General features: G+C 38.7%; 1 protein-coding gene across 1 annotated transcript in view; it reads left to right on the plus strand.

Moving 5' to 3' along the window:
* The window catches only part of Eif4g3 (eukaryotic translation initiation factor 4 gamma, 3), a 190,803-nt gene that overhangs the window by 23,837 nt on the left and 150,115 nt on the right, over positions 1 to 16,851 (plus strand). The window contains exons 4-6 of the mRNA XM_013032571.1: positions 841 to 873; positions 12,776 to 12,955; positions 13,684 to 13,798. Coding sequence (XP_012888025.1) covers positions 841 to 873; positions 12,776 to 12,955; positions 13,684 to 13,798 — 328 coding nt within the window. The remainder of the gene's footprint in view (positions 1 to 840; positions 874 to 12,775; positions 12,956 to 13,683; positions 13,799 to 16,851) is intronic.

Genomic DNA, 16,851 nt, shown 5'->3' on the forward strand with positions numbered 1-16,851 from the left:
TTTCTTCATTCCTGGTGAGCAGCAGCATTGTATTACCAAACTCAGAGTACTCTGTGATTTAGCTGAGGAGTCTTTTTTTTTTTTTTATTTCTAGTATCAGATAGCAAGTGTTTTACCCTTATCTTATGAATAGAAGTTGAGAACTGACATTTCCTCTCATGCCTATAATAGTATCATTTTGGTTAATCATGTTAGAAACTGATGCTCTTTATTAGTGGTTTGCTTTGATGTGCCTGGTATTAAACTTTATTAGCTAATTGCACTTAAACATAAGCATACTCTCATACACAGGCAATGAAGATAAATATTAAAACTTCACATTTATGACTGAGATAAAATCCTGTTTTAACTGAAGAAAATTTGCAATCTTTCATGTTACATTCTTTGTTTCCTACTAGACATAATTATGTCCTGGCTATTTCATGTATGTAAAAGTATTTTTCATGTCCTCTAGCTGTATCAGTTACATACAGCATACTCGGTTTTCCTATTTGTCTTAAGGTAACAACTTAGTGGTTGGAACTATCTTTTGCCTTATTTTAGGGTTTTATTTATTTACATGAAAATATCCTATTAGAGGTAGGCATCCTAGGGTGCCTAGCAACTCAGCTGTTTTTCTACAAGCTGCTAAATGATAAAGTACCTCTGTAGTAATGTTAACCTGTTGAATCTTAGTACCTGTCTGTCACTGTCCTGCAGCAAAGCTTTGACTGTTTTGTGTTTTTATTTTCTTGTGGGTTTTTTTTCTTTTGACATATTGTGTGACATTTTGGTTTTTGTTGTGGTGTTTCTGACTCTTTGTGCCTTTCCTTTTGTGTTTGTTTTCCCTCCTTTTCTCAGTTTGCAGCGGGGCCTCGACCTGCCCATCACCAGGTACTGTACTCTTGCCCCTTCACTCTCACCCTTAATAGTAGATGGGGCTGTAGTAGCTGCTGACTCTTAGAATGCTGCCACCCTATGGAGCCATACATACTCCTGGTCAAGAGTAATTTCTGGGGGCTGGGAAGGAGGCTCAGTGGTAGAGCGCTTGCCTTGCATGCCAGAGGCCCTGAGTTCGATTCCTCAGCACCACATAAGCAAAAAGAAAAAAGCCGGAAGTGGCGCTGTGGCTCAAGTGGTAGAGCGCTAGCCTTGAGCTGAAGAGCTGAGGGATAGCGCCCAGGCCCAGACTTCAGGTCCCACAACCGGACCCCCCCCCCCAAAAAAAAAGAGTAATTTCTGGCTAATACCTAGAATTCAGTTCATTTTGTCTATGTATGTTTACTGCATTTTGTTAGTAATAATCCTATATGCTTCTGTTTATAGCCCAATCTAAAATATGGTGGTTTTATCCTCCCAAAAAAAGGTTGCTTTGAATTTAGACAACATTGGAAATTTTCAAGTATATTAAGATTGCTTTGAATTTAGACAACCTTGGAAATTTTCAGGTATAATTAAGCCCTTACTGATTTTGGAATTCCAAGTACTAAGGTTAACTGAGTGGAGCAGGCAGCATTCTAAGAGTTTTCTGTTAACATTCAAAATAGCCTTAGTTCTCTAAACCACTGTTAATCTACTAATTTAAGTCTAATAATAAATTAACAGCAATATATACTCATTTCTTACATATAACTTTATTCTTAGGATACATAGAAAATAGATACCTTATTTAAGTTTAATATTTTTAGCCTCTTTTTTAAAATGAGTATTATAGAAATTAAAATTTCAAAAGTGTTTTCAATACTATGTTACTTAGGAGGAATCTACTAGAAATGACAGTATGTATGAAATAGATACAGTATCTGCCACAGGGCAGCGAGACTGGGACACCTTCCTTCTATGGGTATTCTCCTAGTGTAGTAGAAAGAACCTAGTTGTTTCTTTTTTGTTGTTGTTGGTCATGGAGCTTGAACCTCAGGACCTGGGTGCTGTCCCTGAGCTTTTCTGCTCTAGGCTTGTGCTCCTCCACTTTGAGCCATGGCTCTACTTCCAGTTTTTTGGTGGCTAATTGAAGACAAGAGTCTCAAGGGGACTTTTCTGCCCAGACTGGCTTTGAACCACGACTCTCAGGTCTCAGCCTCCTGAGTAGCTAGGATTACAGGTGTGAGCCACTCATGCCCAGCTAAGAACCTAGTTTTTGATCTGACAGATCCTGGGTTCATATTTACCAGTTCTGCTGTGTGAACAGTTATAATTAAATGTCTATTTCTGAGCTTATACGTAAATTACAAATAAAACAGGGTTAGCACCCCCTACGTTAAAAGGTACAAGGTAAGCAAGTCAGTAAGTGATAGCTGTTGTATCATTGTTAGGCAAAATTTTAATGTAGGAAAAAATAAGAGAAATGTAAATACTTGTCACATTCAAGACTTGTATTACTGGCTAAGAGAATATTGCTTAACTTAATGCTTTCATTGTCTGAATGGTTTACTATGAGACTCTGTTTCTTAAGCCATAGCCTTTCCAGTTTAGAGGATACAGAGGCCTCCAAATTCTCAGGTCTTTGCAGGGAAACTAATAGGTGGCTGTATGGAGTGGATCCTTTAGATTTGATAAGGAAACAAAACTCAAGGATTTTTTTTTTTAGGTTTAGGAATACTGTGCAACGTTGTAGGAAGGTTGGAAAGTCCCTGGATAAATTATTGCTCTCAGCTTTAGTTTCTTACCTGTAAGATGGAGAAGTCTTGAAAAGTGAAAATGAGATTAAGTGATTGGAAGAATGAAAATTCAGGATGTATTACTACTACTAAGAATATGGACACAAACACTTTTCAGTGATTTTACTTGAAAAAATTTAATCAGCGTCATAGAGATGGTTAAAATATAATCCAGGGTCAAGCCAAATACTCCTAAGAGAGAAAGCTGGAGAATCTCTGTTCAAGAAGAGGAGTCAAGGAGCTGGGAAGGTGTCTCAGTGGTAGAGTGCTTACTTGCATGCATGAAGCCATGGGTTCGATGCCTCAGCACCACATAAGCAGTAAAAGTTGGAAGGTGGCACCGTGGCTCAAGTGGTAGAACACTAGCCTTGAGCTGAAGAGCTGAGGACAGTGCCCCGGCCAGGGGTTAAGGCCTCATGACTGACCAAAAAAAAAGAAAAAGAAAAAAGAACAGGAGTAAAAGAAATGATTTGTTGTGAATTAAGAGGAATTAGAGGGAGAATTAAAGCAAAAAAAAAAAAAGTATAACTCAGGTGCTCATCAGCTCATGCCTGTAAGCCTAGCTGCTCAGGAGACTGAGCTCTGAGAATCGTGGTTCAAAGCCAGCCTGGGCAGGAAAGTCTGTGAGACTCTTATCTCCAATTAACCACCAAAAAGCCAGAAATAGAGTTGCAGTTTAAGCGGTAAAGCTATAGCTTTGAACAAAATAGCTCAGGGACAGAATCCAGGACCTGAATTCAAGCACAAGGAGCAGCACACATGTGCACATGCATACATGCACCACAGTAAGTTTTTTTGAGCTCTCTGGTATTAATATCAGGGCTTTCATTTATTTTTAGTGTTTTAATCTTCAAATGGTTATACAGTTTAACATGTCTGTCAGTGTCCATTGCTTTGTGATCATAGTCACTCTTCTTTATTATTCTCATTCATCTCCAAACTTAAGAATTGTTTTTTTAACTGATGCCAATCTGGGGCTTGAATCAAGGACTTGACACTCTCACTTGGTGTTTTGCCTAGTGGTTGGCACTTCGTACTTGAGCTACACCTCCAGTTCCTTTATTTAGTTATTTAAATACTTTTTCTATTACCAGGGCCTTGTAGCTTGCTAGGCTAAATTATCTACTGCTTGAGCCACACTCCTTGCCCTCACTCCCTTTGGCTCATATTAATGGTGGTGCTTACTATCATAAGGGTCTTTTTGGTTGCAGTAGAATCTGATTAACAGCCAGCCACAAAGTATAATCTTCCCGATGTCTTGCTTTACCAAGTACTTTGGATTAAAAGTGTGAGTCATTATTCCTGGCTCAACTGAATTCTTTCTTTTTTTTTTTTTTCTGGGTCCAGTCATGGGGCCTGAACTCTGGCCTGGGCGCTGTCCCTCAGCTCTTCAGCTCAAGGCTAGCGCTCTACCACTTGAGCCACAGCTCCACTTCCAGCTTTTTTCTTTTTGCTTACGTGGTGCTAAGGAATCAAACCCAGGGCCTCATGCATGCAAGGCAAGCATTCTACCACTGAGCCACCTTCCCAGCCCCTCAACTGAATTCTTTTGAGTCTGCAAGTCAGTACAACCAGGTTCCAGTTAGGATGATGTCAATTACATCTTTGTAGTAAGATTAGTTTTTTTTTTTTAAACCTTGGGTAGGAATTGTATAGATTATTAAGTATTTTCTATTCTTATTTTGGTTTTGCAACCCAAAAAAGTTTTAGAATTGGTTTTCTTTAACGATAAATTAATATGGAGTCATTTTATATGTAAAATACTCTTGGCTTTAGACATATGTCAACTATTTTTTTTGGGGGGGTGGGGGACAGTCCTGGGGCTTAAACTCAAGGCCTAGGCACTGTCTCTGAGCCTCTTTTGCTCAAGACCTGCACTCTACCACTTGAGCCACAGCACAACTTCTGGCCTTTTCTGTGAATGTGGTACTGAGGAATCGAACCCAGGGCTTCATGCATGCTAGGCAAGCACTGTACCACTAATCCACATTCCTGCTCATGTCAACTATTTTTACGTTGATATTTCCAAGATAATTAGAAACTGAAGAAACAGAAAGTACACTTAGATTAAAACAAGCCATTTGGTAGGACTTAAAACACTGGCTTGCTGGTCACTGTGCCTGTAATCCTAGCTACTCAGGAGGCTGAGATCTGAGAATTGCAGTTCAAAGCCAGCCCTGGCAGGAAAGTCTGAGTCTCTAATCTCCAGTTAACCACTAGAAAACCAGAAGTGGTTCTGTGTCTCTCTTGGTGTAGTGCTAGCCTTGTGCAAAAGAGCTCAGGGACAGAGCCTAGGCCCTCAGTCCAAGCCCCACAACCACCACCACCACCAACAAAACAGTGGCTTGTGTTATTTATTTCATGTGTTTTGGTCACTGAAATTTGTGTTGTTACAGTTTAAAGTTATTTATGGTCCAATCCTTAGTTTACTTTTTGGGCACTACAATAGAGGTTATATTCTCTGGGGTTATATACTGTGACTTAGTAGTCTTTCTATTTTTCTTTTCTTAATTTCTTTTTTTTTTTTTTTTGGCCAATTCTGGGGCTTGAACTATGGGCCTAGGCTTCTTTTGCTCAAGGCTAACACTCTACTACTTGAGTTACAGCGCCACTTCTGGCTTTTTCTCAGTATCTCATGGATTTTCCTGCCCTGGCTGGCTTTGAACTTTGATCCTCAGATCTCAGCCTCCCGACTAGCTAGAATTATAGGCATGAGCCACTAATGTCTGCTGGGAGTTGGTATTTTAAAGTGTTCATGGAACAAAATCATCTTGCAATTTATTATTGAGTGACTTTAGTTAATATAGTGTTCACAGGTATCCTTAAATCATTACTTGTTCAGATACATTGGATTTTAGCATGAACAAATAAGACTTAAAAGTATGTTTCATCAAGGAATATGTTACCTGGTAGCTGTGATATTGCTGGCTGAGATATATTTGTATTGATGTCTTAGGTTTTAGAAGGTGAAGTATTTATGGAGGTTTGGAGCATACCTATAGGACTGGGGCCAGGCCTGGCACTTGAGTGTAAAGTGGATATGAATAAAATACCAGATCACCCTGGTAAATGATTTTATAAACAGAACTCAGCTTGAAGAAGGATAGTGAGGGGCAGTATTTCTTTTGGTCTTGTTCAGAAGGAGTTGAAGAATGGCAGTATACAGGGTGAAGGAGCAGAAAACTCTTAATTATCATTGGGCTTCAGCTCTCTTGTCTGCAGAATCAGTAAAATCTGCTTATAAATGACAAAATTTTGGGGTGTGATAATAACAGCTTCTGTGTTCTGGTGTTGGGGGGATTAAATAAAGTACCTGGTCTGGAATAGTAATAGGTCCTTGTACATGACAGGTTCTTTTAGCAGTTGAAATAACATGTCTTTCCCCCTTTTCCAAGCTACTTTTTAAACTGTGAATGAAATGATCTTTGAAGGATGCTTACTTCTAGTCTCTCTCTTATGATTTGACAGAGCAAATCTTGTTCCTAACAGAATCCTTAGGGCTTTCTTTTCTTCCATCTGACATCATTTCCAGGGCAGCATTGGTAATTCTGTGATGATAGTACTGCCACCAAAGTTACTAAGCAGTTGGAATTGTGGATAATACCTGTGAAGACTTGACTTCTTAATTTAAGTCAGCAAATGTGACTAATGGCTACTGTAGTGGACAGCCCAGCCCTAGCCTTATATCCTCTGATTCTTCTAACTTGTCAGAGAATCCATAGCACTATTATCTTAAAGTACTTTAGTTTTTTAAAAAAGACAGTCACAAAAAAATATATATATATATGTATCTTCATTGAAGAACTGATTATTATTCTGACTGTATGCTGAACTATATACTGCATAAAGCTAGGGATATAAAAATGCATAGTTTTGACATTTCTATAGTTTTGCAAATTAATAAATATTCAGAGTTTCTGCTCCCATATGCAAAGAACTAATGTGATTGAATTAGATTTTCTTCTAGTTTCTGATAATGAATTGATAGTTTTCAAGGAATTTCTGGTTATACATTTGTTAGACATATGTTTTGGCTTTTGGTACTTTTCAGTAAGTAAAGTCTTGAATTAATAGCAGCTTCAAAAAGTATTGGTTACTAGTGTTATTACCCAAGAAGCCTTGGAAATATGATATAAGTTACAGCATCTTTAGAAGGAAACATTTCCTCTGGCTACTGACATGGTTTTTGGAAATAGTGCAATCTAACTTCAAGCCAGTTTTTTTTGTTTGTTTATTTGTTTTGTTTGTCATGGGGCCTGAACTCTGGGCCTGGGCACTGTCCAGGCTATGCCTCCATCTCAACATTTTTCTGATTAACTGTGGAGGTAAGAGTCTTGTGAACTTCCTGCCCAAGCTGGCTTTGAACTGCAATCCTCCAATCTCAGCCTCCTGAGAAGTTAGATTACAGATGCATTCTATCACTTGAGCCATAGAGCCACTAATAGCCTTTTCTGCTTATGTGGTGCTGAGGAATCGAACCTCAAGGCCTCATGCATGCAAAATGAGCACTCTACCACTGAGCCACCTTCCCAGCCCAAGCCAGTTTTAAATGTAGCCTGTCTGTTTGGAATTACTCCCAAACACCACCTCAAATTTCACATTATTTCAAATTATTGCTGGCACAGTCCCTTACCACTCCTGGCATACTGCTAAGTCCTTGGAAGAGAGGACTTAAAATATTGAACTGAGCTGGGCTCAGTTCATCTGTAATCTAACTTCTCAGGAGGCTGAGATTGGAGGATTGCAGTTCAAAGCCAGCTTGGGCAGGAAGTTCACAAGACTCTTACCTCCACAGTTAATCAGAAAAATGTTGAGATGGAGGCATAGCTTAAGGTGGTAGAGCACCAAGCTATGAGCAAGAATATCAAGTAAACACGAAGCTCTAAGTTCAAGCCCCAGAACCAGCAAAACAAATCATTGAACTGCAGTTTAGGAGATCTTATATTCCACATGGCTCCCTGTTCTTTGCCTAGATCATGTCAGCATTTTTTCAGTGACTTGGATAGATAACATGCTTGCCAAATGTTCTGATGATGATTTAGTTTTGTATTGTATAATGTAATTGTGATTTAATCTGAAATGATGAGTTGAATTTACCAGATAAATTTTTAAAGGAACAGTGAGCAAGATTTCTTGTATGAGTTTTAAAACAAAGCTATTTAAAAGTCTATTCAAAGGTGAAGAGTCAGGCCTATTGTATAGATTGGCTTTCAGGGTTTGGGATGAATATTGCTGGTACTAGCAAGTCAGTAGTAAAGTAGGACTGACAGAATAGTTTTTATGAGAATAGTTCTTATGATTCTTGGTTCTATTAATGAATCATATTTAGCAATAAAAAAAGACTTATTTTTCCCTTTCATTCAAAAACAAATAGTTCTGAGTGAGTGACAAGTACATTTTGAGCAGCACCCCTTTGGCCCCTGTGGTTTGGATATTGTGTTTGTTTTTCTATATCAGGAGACTTTGAGCAGTGTAACCAGGTTGAGAGAGACCAAGCTAGTTACAGGGTTACAGGGATAAGATGTGGGGAAGAAGGCAATTGGCTAGAGATTAAAAAAAAAGAAAAGAATGCTATGAAAGTTGGCAGTGATGAAATCTTCAGGTAATTTAAGTATCTCCCACTTACAGAAAAGGATTTGACTTCATTGTGGTTTTTAGTGGTAGGTGTTGAATTAGTTAGATTAGGTAGATGAAACAGGCTCAAAAATATAGAGGTAGTAGAAAGGGTAGGGTCAGAGATTCATTTAACAGTGAGGCAGAGCTGTCTTGAATTGCTAGTTTTATACTTGCCAAGGAATGTTTTATAGGACATTTAAACTTGAGTTAGATGGTTAGATGAAATGACCTTTTACTGTGTCTGTGACCATAAGTTGTTTGACTCTTACCATGATTCTTCATCCTCAGCTGAGAGAGATTTCAAGCAGTTTGGGAAATCTATTCATATATTGCCTTCAGTAACCTGTGGTTTACTGCCAAATTTCATGTACTATTATCACATATAATTTATGTGCCACTGAAGGGGTACAGAAAAGACACTTAACCTATTTTTCATTCTTTGCGTTTCTAGCTATTATACTTATTCTAGACCTATAGATATAAAATCCGTTAGTTTTTGTGACTGTGTATGCATGTGTTTTGTGGTATTGCACTTCTAAGAGGAAAAAACAAGAGTATCCTGTAAACGTGTTAACGAAGTGAGGTTGAGCCAAGAGCAGGTCTGTAAAGTGGTGTGCATAAACACATGAACAAGTTTTACTTTATCGGAGGAAGCATTCATTTTTTTGCGTAGAAGAAATACATTTTCTTGAATAGCAATATGAATTTTATGAAGTAATTAATGGAGCCTTTTTCTTAGCAAGAGTCCAATGAGTAATAGTTGTGATATATATTAGTTATATACCTTCTTCATTTATAAAGAAAAAATTTCTAATTGACCACATTTGAAAATATGGTGATACTCCATTTCCAAAGTAATGTGTCTAACAGTCACAAGCACAGTCCTAGAACTCTTGTTTAAATTGCAGATGACGGACCTTTAGCAGATTATTTAATCTCACTGTCTTGCAGTTTCTGCATTTATCTGTTTAATGAGTTATCAATCGTTATACTTACCTTAGAGGTTTGCTGGGAGGAAGTATCCATATGTAAGGTGTTGGAGGTGGTACCTAGAAGCTAGTAAGTGCTATAGGAAGTGCCATTGTGTTCTGACCTAACAAGTTCTGTTTTTGTTTGGTTTGGTTGTGGGGTTTGAACTCTGGGCTGGGTGCTGTCCCTGAGCTCTTCAGCTCAAGGTGAGTGCTCTACCACTTGAAACACAGCACCACTTTCAGTTTTCTTCTGATGGCTAATTTGAAATGAGTCTCATGGACTTTCCTGCCTGGGCTGGCTTTGAACTGTGATCCTCAAATCTCAGCCTCCTGAGTAGCTAGGATTACAGGCGTGAGCAACTGGTGCCAGCTAAACAGTTCTTAAATATATTTCTACCTGGCTTCAAGGCTGAGATTGCAGTATGTAAAATTTGTATGTCAATCACAAATTTTGTTATGGTAGCTGTGTGGTGTAATTAATATGAGGAGTATCACTGTTTGTTGTGAAATATACTAAGAATAGATTCATGCTATTCAGAAATCCCCTTGATAGTCACACTAGTTAATAATCCCATGCAAGTTGCTGGTGCTTACACCTGAAATCCACCAAAAAGCTGGAAGTAGAGGTATGGCTCAAGTGGTAGAGCTCTAGCCTTAAGCACAGAAGCTCAGGTTCAGCACCCAGGCTCTGAGTTCAAGCCTCAGGACCCATGAGAGCTTGCATGCACGCGTGCATGTGTGCATGCACGCACACACACACACTCCCTCCCTCCTTTCCTGCTTCCCTTCCCCTCTTTCCCCCATGAGGAAGGTAGGAAAATAATAACTTTCACATATGGTGTTGTAATTGTAAAATTTACCTAATTTTGCATAAGTGAGTGGGTTAGTTTCATCTCATTTCCCCTTGCACCTGGTGTTGTGTTTCTTGACGTAGCAAGTGAGGTGCTTTGACATTATTATTTTTTTTTTGGTCGGTTGTGGGGCTTGAATTCTGGGCCTGGGCGCTGTCCCTCAGCTCTTCAGCTCAAGGCGAGCGCTCTACCACTTGAGCTACAGCGCCACTTCCGGTTTTCTGGTGGTTTATTGGAGATAGGAGTTTCATGGTCTCTCCTGCCCGGGCTGGCTTTGAACCGTGATCCTCAGATCTCAGCCTCCTGAGTAGCTAGGATTACAGGCGTGAGCCACCAGCGCCCGGCTTGCTTTGACATTATTTGATTGTAATATAACCCAGATTATCATTTGTGTCCGTTTGACTCTTTATGGCTACCCTAGAGAGTTGATGAAAAAGAATCACACAGTATAAATACTTAATCCACTGCTCCTGATAGCTATCGCTGAGCAGATGAATGACTCCTCTTCACCTTTTTTTAAAATAAATGACTCCTTTTTTTGAAGTATGTTACTTTCTGGTGTGTATGATAGTCCTGGGTCTTGAATTCAGAGCCTCAGTGCTGTCCCTCAGATTTTTGCTCAAGACTAGTGCTCTACCACTTGAACCACAGCTCTATTTCTGGCTACTTGGTGGTTAATTGGAGATAAGAATCACATAGTTTTCTATCTGGGCTGGCCTCGAATGGGGATCTTCAGATCTCTGCCTCCTGTGAGTAGCTAGGATTATAGACATGATTCACTGGTGTCATCTGGCATGAGGCCTTATGATATTTTTGTGGTTTCTAATGTATTAACCACATATTTGCTGTGTGTTAATTGAAGTTCAAACTGCTGATTGGAAGTTTACTCTTAAATACTTCTGTTAGTAGCCAACACAAATTGTGTTGGTCACAGCTTGGTCAGAGGAGATGAGTAGGAGACTCTTTCTGTAGCTGAGGTCCACCTCAGGTTCCTGGGATGTAAACTTTGCCTTTTGTGCTTTCTTTTCATCTCCATCAACTTCTCTATTTGGCTTCCCCCACTGCATTTCCCATTCAGCTCCATTCTCCTGCTTTATAGCTTTCTGTCTGCTGCTTTTCTGTGACTCAGCCTCTTTAGGGCTTTCTTTGCCCTGGGCTATGAAAGTTGAATGGGGATGAGCCTGGGTACCAGATTGCAGTTCTCCCACTTTAGCACAAGGTGAAAAATTACTTATCCATAAGGAGTGTCTTGATGAAGAAGTAAGAATACCTGAGACGGCCCAAAGTTCAAAACTTGGCTTTATTTGTACTAGCAGCAACACTTCTATGAGTGTGTAAAACAATTTTGGAGATATTGGAGTTAAAATCACATTTTAATATTTTTGTAGCTCTCTATTGTAGAGCCGTATGATTAGTTGAAAAGAGCTTGTTTCTTTCATGAGGAGTATGACATACAGTGAAAAGTTCAGTTATCAGCACTTTTGCGAACTATAATAACAAGCATTTTTATTATTTCCGCTCTCTGTCCAAGGTAGAGAATAGTATAGGGGTATCCACAAGAGCCCAAAATAAGAATCAGTAGTCCAAACTACCTATGCTACTAAGCAGATGTTTCCTTTTAAGCTTCTATAACTTCTGACTACTATTAGATATTTTTTGTCACTGGATTTATTTTCAATTATGTATACTTGGAATTTTGATTCCCTATGTGCTTGAATTCTCAAGTAGAGAATTATTGTGCTGATTTTCTAGTTGTCTTTCTTCTCCTATTAGTACTAAATAGAAAGATAGTTTTTATTGAGCTGCATGCTGTCTGTCCTACTCCTTCCAACTGATCTGTAAGCTCTCCATTGGCTTTCTTCCTGTTTTCCTGCTGCTTTCTTGCTTCGTAATTGAAGGGAGGATTCAGACCTATCCAGGTAACACACTACTGGTTCTGCATGGCTTCTGTGTTCTTATTATTGCAGTAAGATTATTTGCTGAATGAATAAATTCATTCATGTTGGCATATTGTTTAAAGTTTTCTGTGAGAACTTTATGGTATTTGTTGACATTTGACAGATTTGGCCCTACTCATTTTAGAGCTTTTTTTTTTTTTTTTTGGCCTGTTGAGATTCTCCACTTTCATTGCTTGTTCTAGAAAGTAAAATTGATTTCAGTTTAGAATGAAGTTGTGCTGTCTTTTTGACAATGAAATCTTAGTTTAGAATATGACAATTTTATAGATAATTTTAATTTAGCTTGATGGAGTAGGATGAAAATTTTTGTGCTCAGATTTCTTGTTCTTCTAAATATTTTATGAATGACACATAAGTTATTTAGGGGACTACTTTTAATTTTTACTGTTGATGTTGAGCCATCTCTTCTTTATGAAAGAGTAATTGCTTTTCTAAAACAGAACTTTTAAATAAGAACTTTTAATACCTATAGTGCATGATCTTTATTTTAAATTAGCTAAGTCATAAAAGTTAGACTGCCCTACTGTTTTTAAATGTGCAACGACATTGATCAGAATTGGACTTAGTGAAGTTTATTTTGTGAACTTAGTCATTATGCAATTTATTCATTCTCTTTTCATGTTCATTGTATCTCTAATTTAGATTAACCAGATTTTATTAGTGGAAAAAAGGTGAAAGCTAAGATAGTAAAATTTACATATTCCCCTCATAAAACAACCAAAAATTCTCTCTCCCCTTCCCAGTTTTTCCAGAGGCCTCAAATACAGCCTCCTAGAGCCACCATCCCGAACAGCAGTCCTTCCATTCGTCCTGGTGCACAGACACCCACCGCAGTGTACCAGGCCAATCAGCACATCATGATGGTCAACCATCTGCCCATGCCATATCCAGTGCCCCAGGGTCCTCAGTACTGTATACCACAGGTAAAGTATCTATAAGGCCCATGTGATACTGCAATAAAATGAGAGGTGATCCAGATTTTCATTCAGAGGGAACAGGGAGGGTGGGTGATGGCACTGGTCTTTATGATGTCTAAATTCTAATTTGGTTATAAGGCTAGCCCCTTCGTCATCTTTCATAAAATTTTAAGGGATATTCATTCTTTTTTAAATTTTAATTTAATCAACTGCTCTAGAATAGATTCAGTCATTTATGCTTTTTATGCTGTATTTTATTTTATTTTTTGCCAGTCATGGGGCTTGACCTCAGGGCACTGTCCCTGCGTTTCTTTTGGTCAAGGCTAGTACTCTGCCACTTGAGCCGCAGTGCTATTTCCAGCCCTTTCTATTTATGTGGTACTGAGGAATTGAACCCAGGGCTTCATGCATGGTAGGCAAGCACTGTACCACTAAGCCACATTCCCAGCCCTGTGATACCATTTTAATGTCATTAACATTACCAGCCTGTAACCATTTTACAAGAGTTGATGACTGCTTATGTTCTGATTTGTTGTATGGCTTTACTTAAGGCACATTTGATCATGCTCATTACATCTGGATGGCAAGCAAGCATTTTCAATGTGTATGACTCCCATACCTTCTTCATGTCATTAAAATGGTATCTCTTTTCTACATGAAGAATACTCACATTTTTCTGTAGCTACCTACTTCGTGGCATGTACAATTGTCTGTACTTTCTTTATCTCTTTTAGTACCGTCATAGTGGACCTCCTTATGTTGGGCCCCCTCAACAGTATCCAGTTCAACCACCGGGGCCGGGTCCTTTTTATCCTGGGCCAGGACCTGGGGACTTCCCCAACGCTTATGGTAAGTAGATAAAGTCTAGCACCTTCTGCTAGTTTGTTGTGTTCATTGTGCTTTTTGGTGGGCCAGTTTAAACTTTAAAGTTTATGTTCAATTTGAAAGCTACCTTTTTTAGGGAGTGGTTTACAGGGTATTAGAAGGATATATTTAGTTTAGAAACTGCTATTCTTTAAAAAAATTATTTTAATGGTGATGTGCAGAGGGGTTAAAGTTACTATTGAGTACATTTCTTTTTGAACAGTATCATCCCCTCCCCCCCATTTTCTCCTTGTTAATTCTGCTGGACAGAGACCATGAGTCAGATTTCTGACATCCATGCTATCAAGGCATGGATATTTATTGCATTTTGTAAATAGGCTAATTATACCTTATCCCTTGTCCTTGATTTCTTTTTCTCCATTTATTTACCTTCACTTTTCTTTTCTTTTCTTTATTTTTTTTTGGGTCCGGTCGTGGGGCCTGAACTCTGGGCCTGGGCGCTGTCCCTCAGCTCTTCAGCTCAAGGCTAGCGCTCTACCACTTGAGCCACAGCACCACTTCCGGCTTTTTTCTTTTTGCTTATGTGGTGCTGAGGAATCGAACCCAGGGCCTCTGGCATGCAAGGCAAGCGCTCTACCACTGAGCCACCTTCCCAGCCCTTTACCCTCACTTTTCATCAGAAGGATTTTGCTAATGTTTTTCTTTCCTGCTATAAGGTTGTAATGTCCACAAAAGCTGGGAGTTTGTTTTGTTTACTGCTATATCTTCAGCACCAAAAATAATGACTGGCAGGCACTTAGAGTATGTGCATGGGATGACTGAATATAATTTAGTCAATGTGATTTTTAACTGCAAAACTGTGATAAAATGTCTCTTTCTTGAGGTTTTTATGATTTATTCAGACTAGAATCCCTCAAAACATTGTTTTCTTTCTCTTCCTTCTTTGGTTAGTTCTTTTCTTGGTCCCTCTCTTCCTCCTTTACTCCCTTCTTTATTCTCTCTTTCCCTCCCTCCACTATTTTAATTAGCATACACTAATAGTACAAGAGAAGTTGCTTGTGGAAATTCTATAGATATATACAGTGTACTTTGAATAATTTTGCCACCTCTATTACTATTATGTTCCTCTAATCTTTTTCCCTCCCCCTTTCAAACACTGCCTGGTAGGTTCCATTTTACTCTCTTGATACGTGTGTAACTTATATAAATTCTCTTTACCCCTTGTACTCTCTCCTTTTCCCCTCTTCCTCTTCTGGCAGACACTCCTCCAGACAGGCCCCCTTTTATCTGATCATCAGCATCATCAGCATCGGCATTATTTTAGGTTTGTGTTCTGCATATGAGCAAAACCACGTGATATTTAACTCACTCAAGTTGATGATCTCTAGTTCCATCCATTTTCTGCAAATTGTATAATTTCATCTTCTTAATGGCTGAATACTTCTATATGGTATATATACACCACATTTTCTTTATCTACTCATTGGTTTCTTCAGTAAACATGGATGTGCAGGTATCTTTTAGATTAGCCTTCCTTTCGATATATGCCCAAGAACAGTATGGCAAGGTCTTTTTTTTTTTCTTGTCGGTCGTGGGGCTTGAACTCTGGGCCTGGGCGCTGTCCCTCAACTCTTCAGCTCAAGGCGAGCGCTCTACCACTTGAGCTACAGCGCCACTTCCGGTTTTCTGGTGGTTTATTGGAGATAGGAGTCTCACGGTCTCTCCTGCCCGGGCTGGCTTTGAACCGCGATCCTCAGATCTCAGCCTCCTGAGTAGCTAGGATTACAGGCGTGAGCCACCAGCGCCCGGCTTGGCAAGGTCTTAAAGCATATCTATTTTATGTTTTTTGATAAACCTTCATTCTGATTTTCATTGTGGTTGTACTAGTTTACATTTCTGCCTGCAGTGAATAAGCGTTATTTTTTTCCTGCATGCCCTCTAGCATTTGCTTCTAACTGGGATGAGAGGAGTCTCAGTGTTGTAGCGATTTGTATTTCCTTTATAACTAGGCTGTTGAACATTTCTTCATGAACTTGTTGGCCATTTGTACTTATTTATCTAAGAACTGTCTGTTCTGTTCATTTGCCCATTTTAATAATTGGATTATTTGTTCTTTTACTGGCTTAATTTTTGAGTTTTTAGTATATTCTGGATCCTTCACCTGTTGAGTAAACTAACAAAGATTTTTCACATTTTATGGATTTCTTGATTTTGATAAATTTCTTGTGTTTGGTATAAAGGCCTTTTAATTTGGTAGAATCCAATTAGATAATTCTTGCTCTTATTTTCTGAGCCATTGGAGTCTTATTGAGAAAATAATTGTCAGTGCTTAGAACTTACAGTGTAGTTTTAGTGGTCTCGATTTCAAATTAAGATCCTTATCCATTTGTAGTTCCTTTTGTACAGGTAACATAGGTTTAGTCTTGTGAATGTAGATAAATATTTTAATCAGCACCATATATTTAAGAGGCTACCTCTTCTCTAATGTATTAGTTTTGAATTCTTTGTCAAAAGTCGGATAACTGTAGATGTATACATTTAATTCTGTGACTTTTTTTTGGGGGGGTGGGTGGGGGTCTGGTCGTGGGGCCTGAACTCTGGGCCTGGGCACTGTCCCTCAGCTCTTCAGCTCAAGGCTAGCACTCTACCACTTGAGCCACAGCATCACTTCCGGTTTTTTTCTTTTTGCTTATGTGTTGCTGAGGAATCGAACCCAGGGCCTCATGCATGCAAGGCAAGCGCTCTACCGCTGAGCCACCTTCCCAACCCCTTCTGTGACTTTTTGATAAGAATTACTTTTGTTATTTGAGATCATTTATGTTTTCATATGAATATTTGTTTTTCTCTTTCTATGAAGAATGAAAGGATTTTGATGGGAATTGATTCTATAGATAGATTTTGGTACTATAAACATTTCACAATATTAGTAATATCAAACTGAATATGGGAAATCTTTCATTTTTCTGATATATTCTTTAATTTTCTGCAGCCTTTTATAGGTTTCATTGTAGAGGTTTTTCACCCCCTCAGTTAAGTTTATTCTTAGGGTGATTTATTACAGCTATTGTAAATAGCTT

This window comes from Dipodomys ordii, unplaced genomic scaffold (assembly GCF_000151885.1).
Source record: "Dipodomys ordii isolate 6190 unplaced genomic scaffold, Dord_2.0 Scaffold6, whole genome shotgun sequence".
Taxonomy (NCBI): Eukaryota; Metazoa; Chordata; class Mammalia; order Rodentia; family Heteromyidae; genus Dipodomys; species Dipodomys ordii.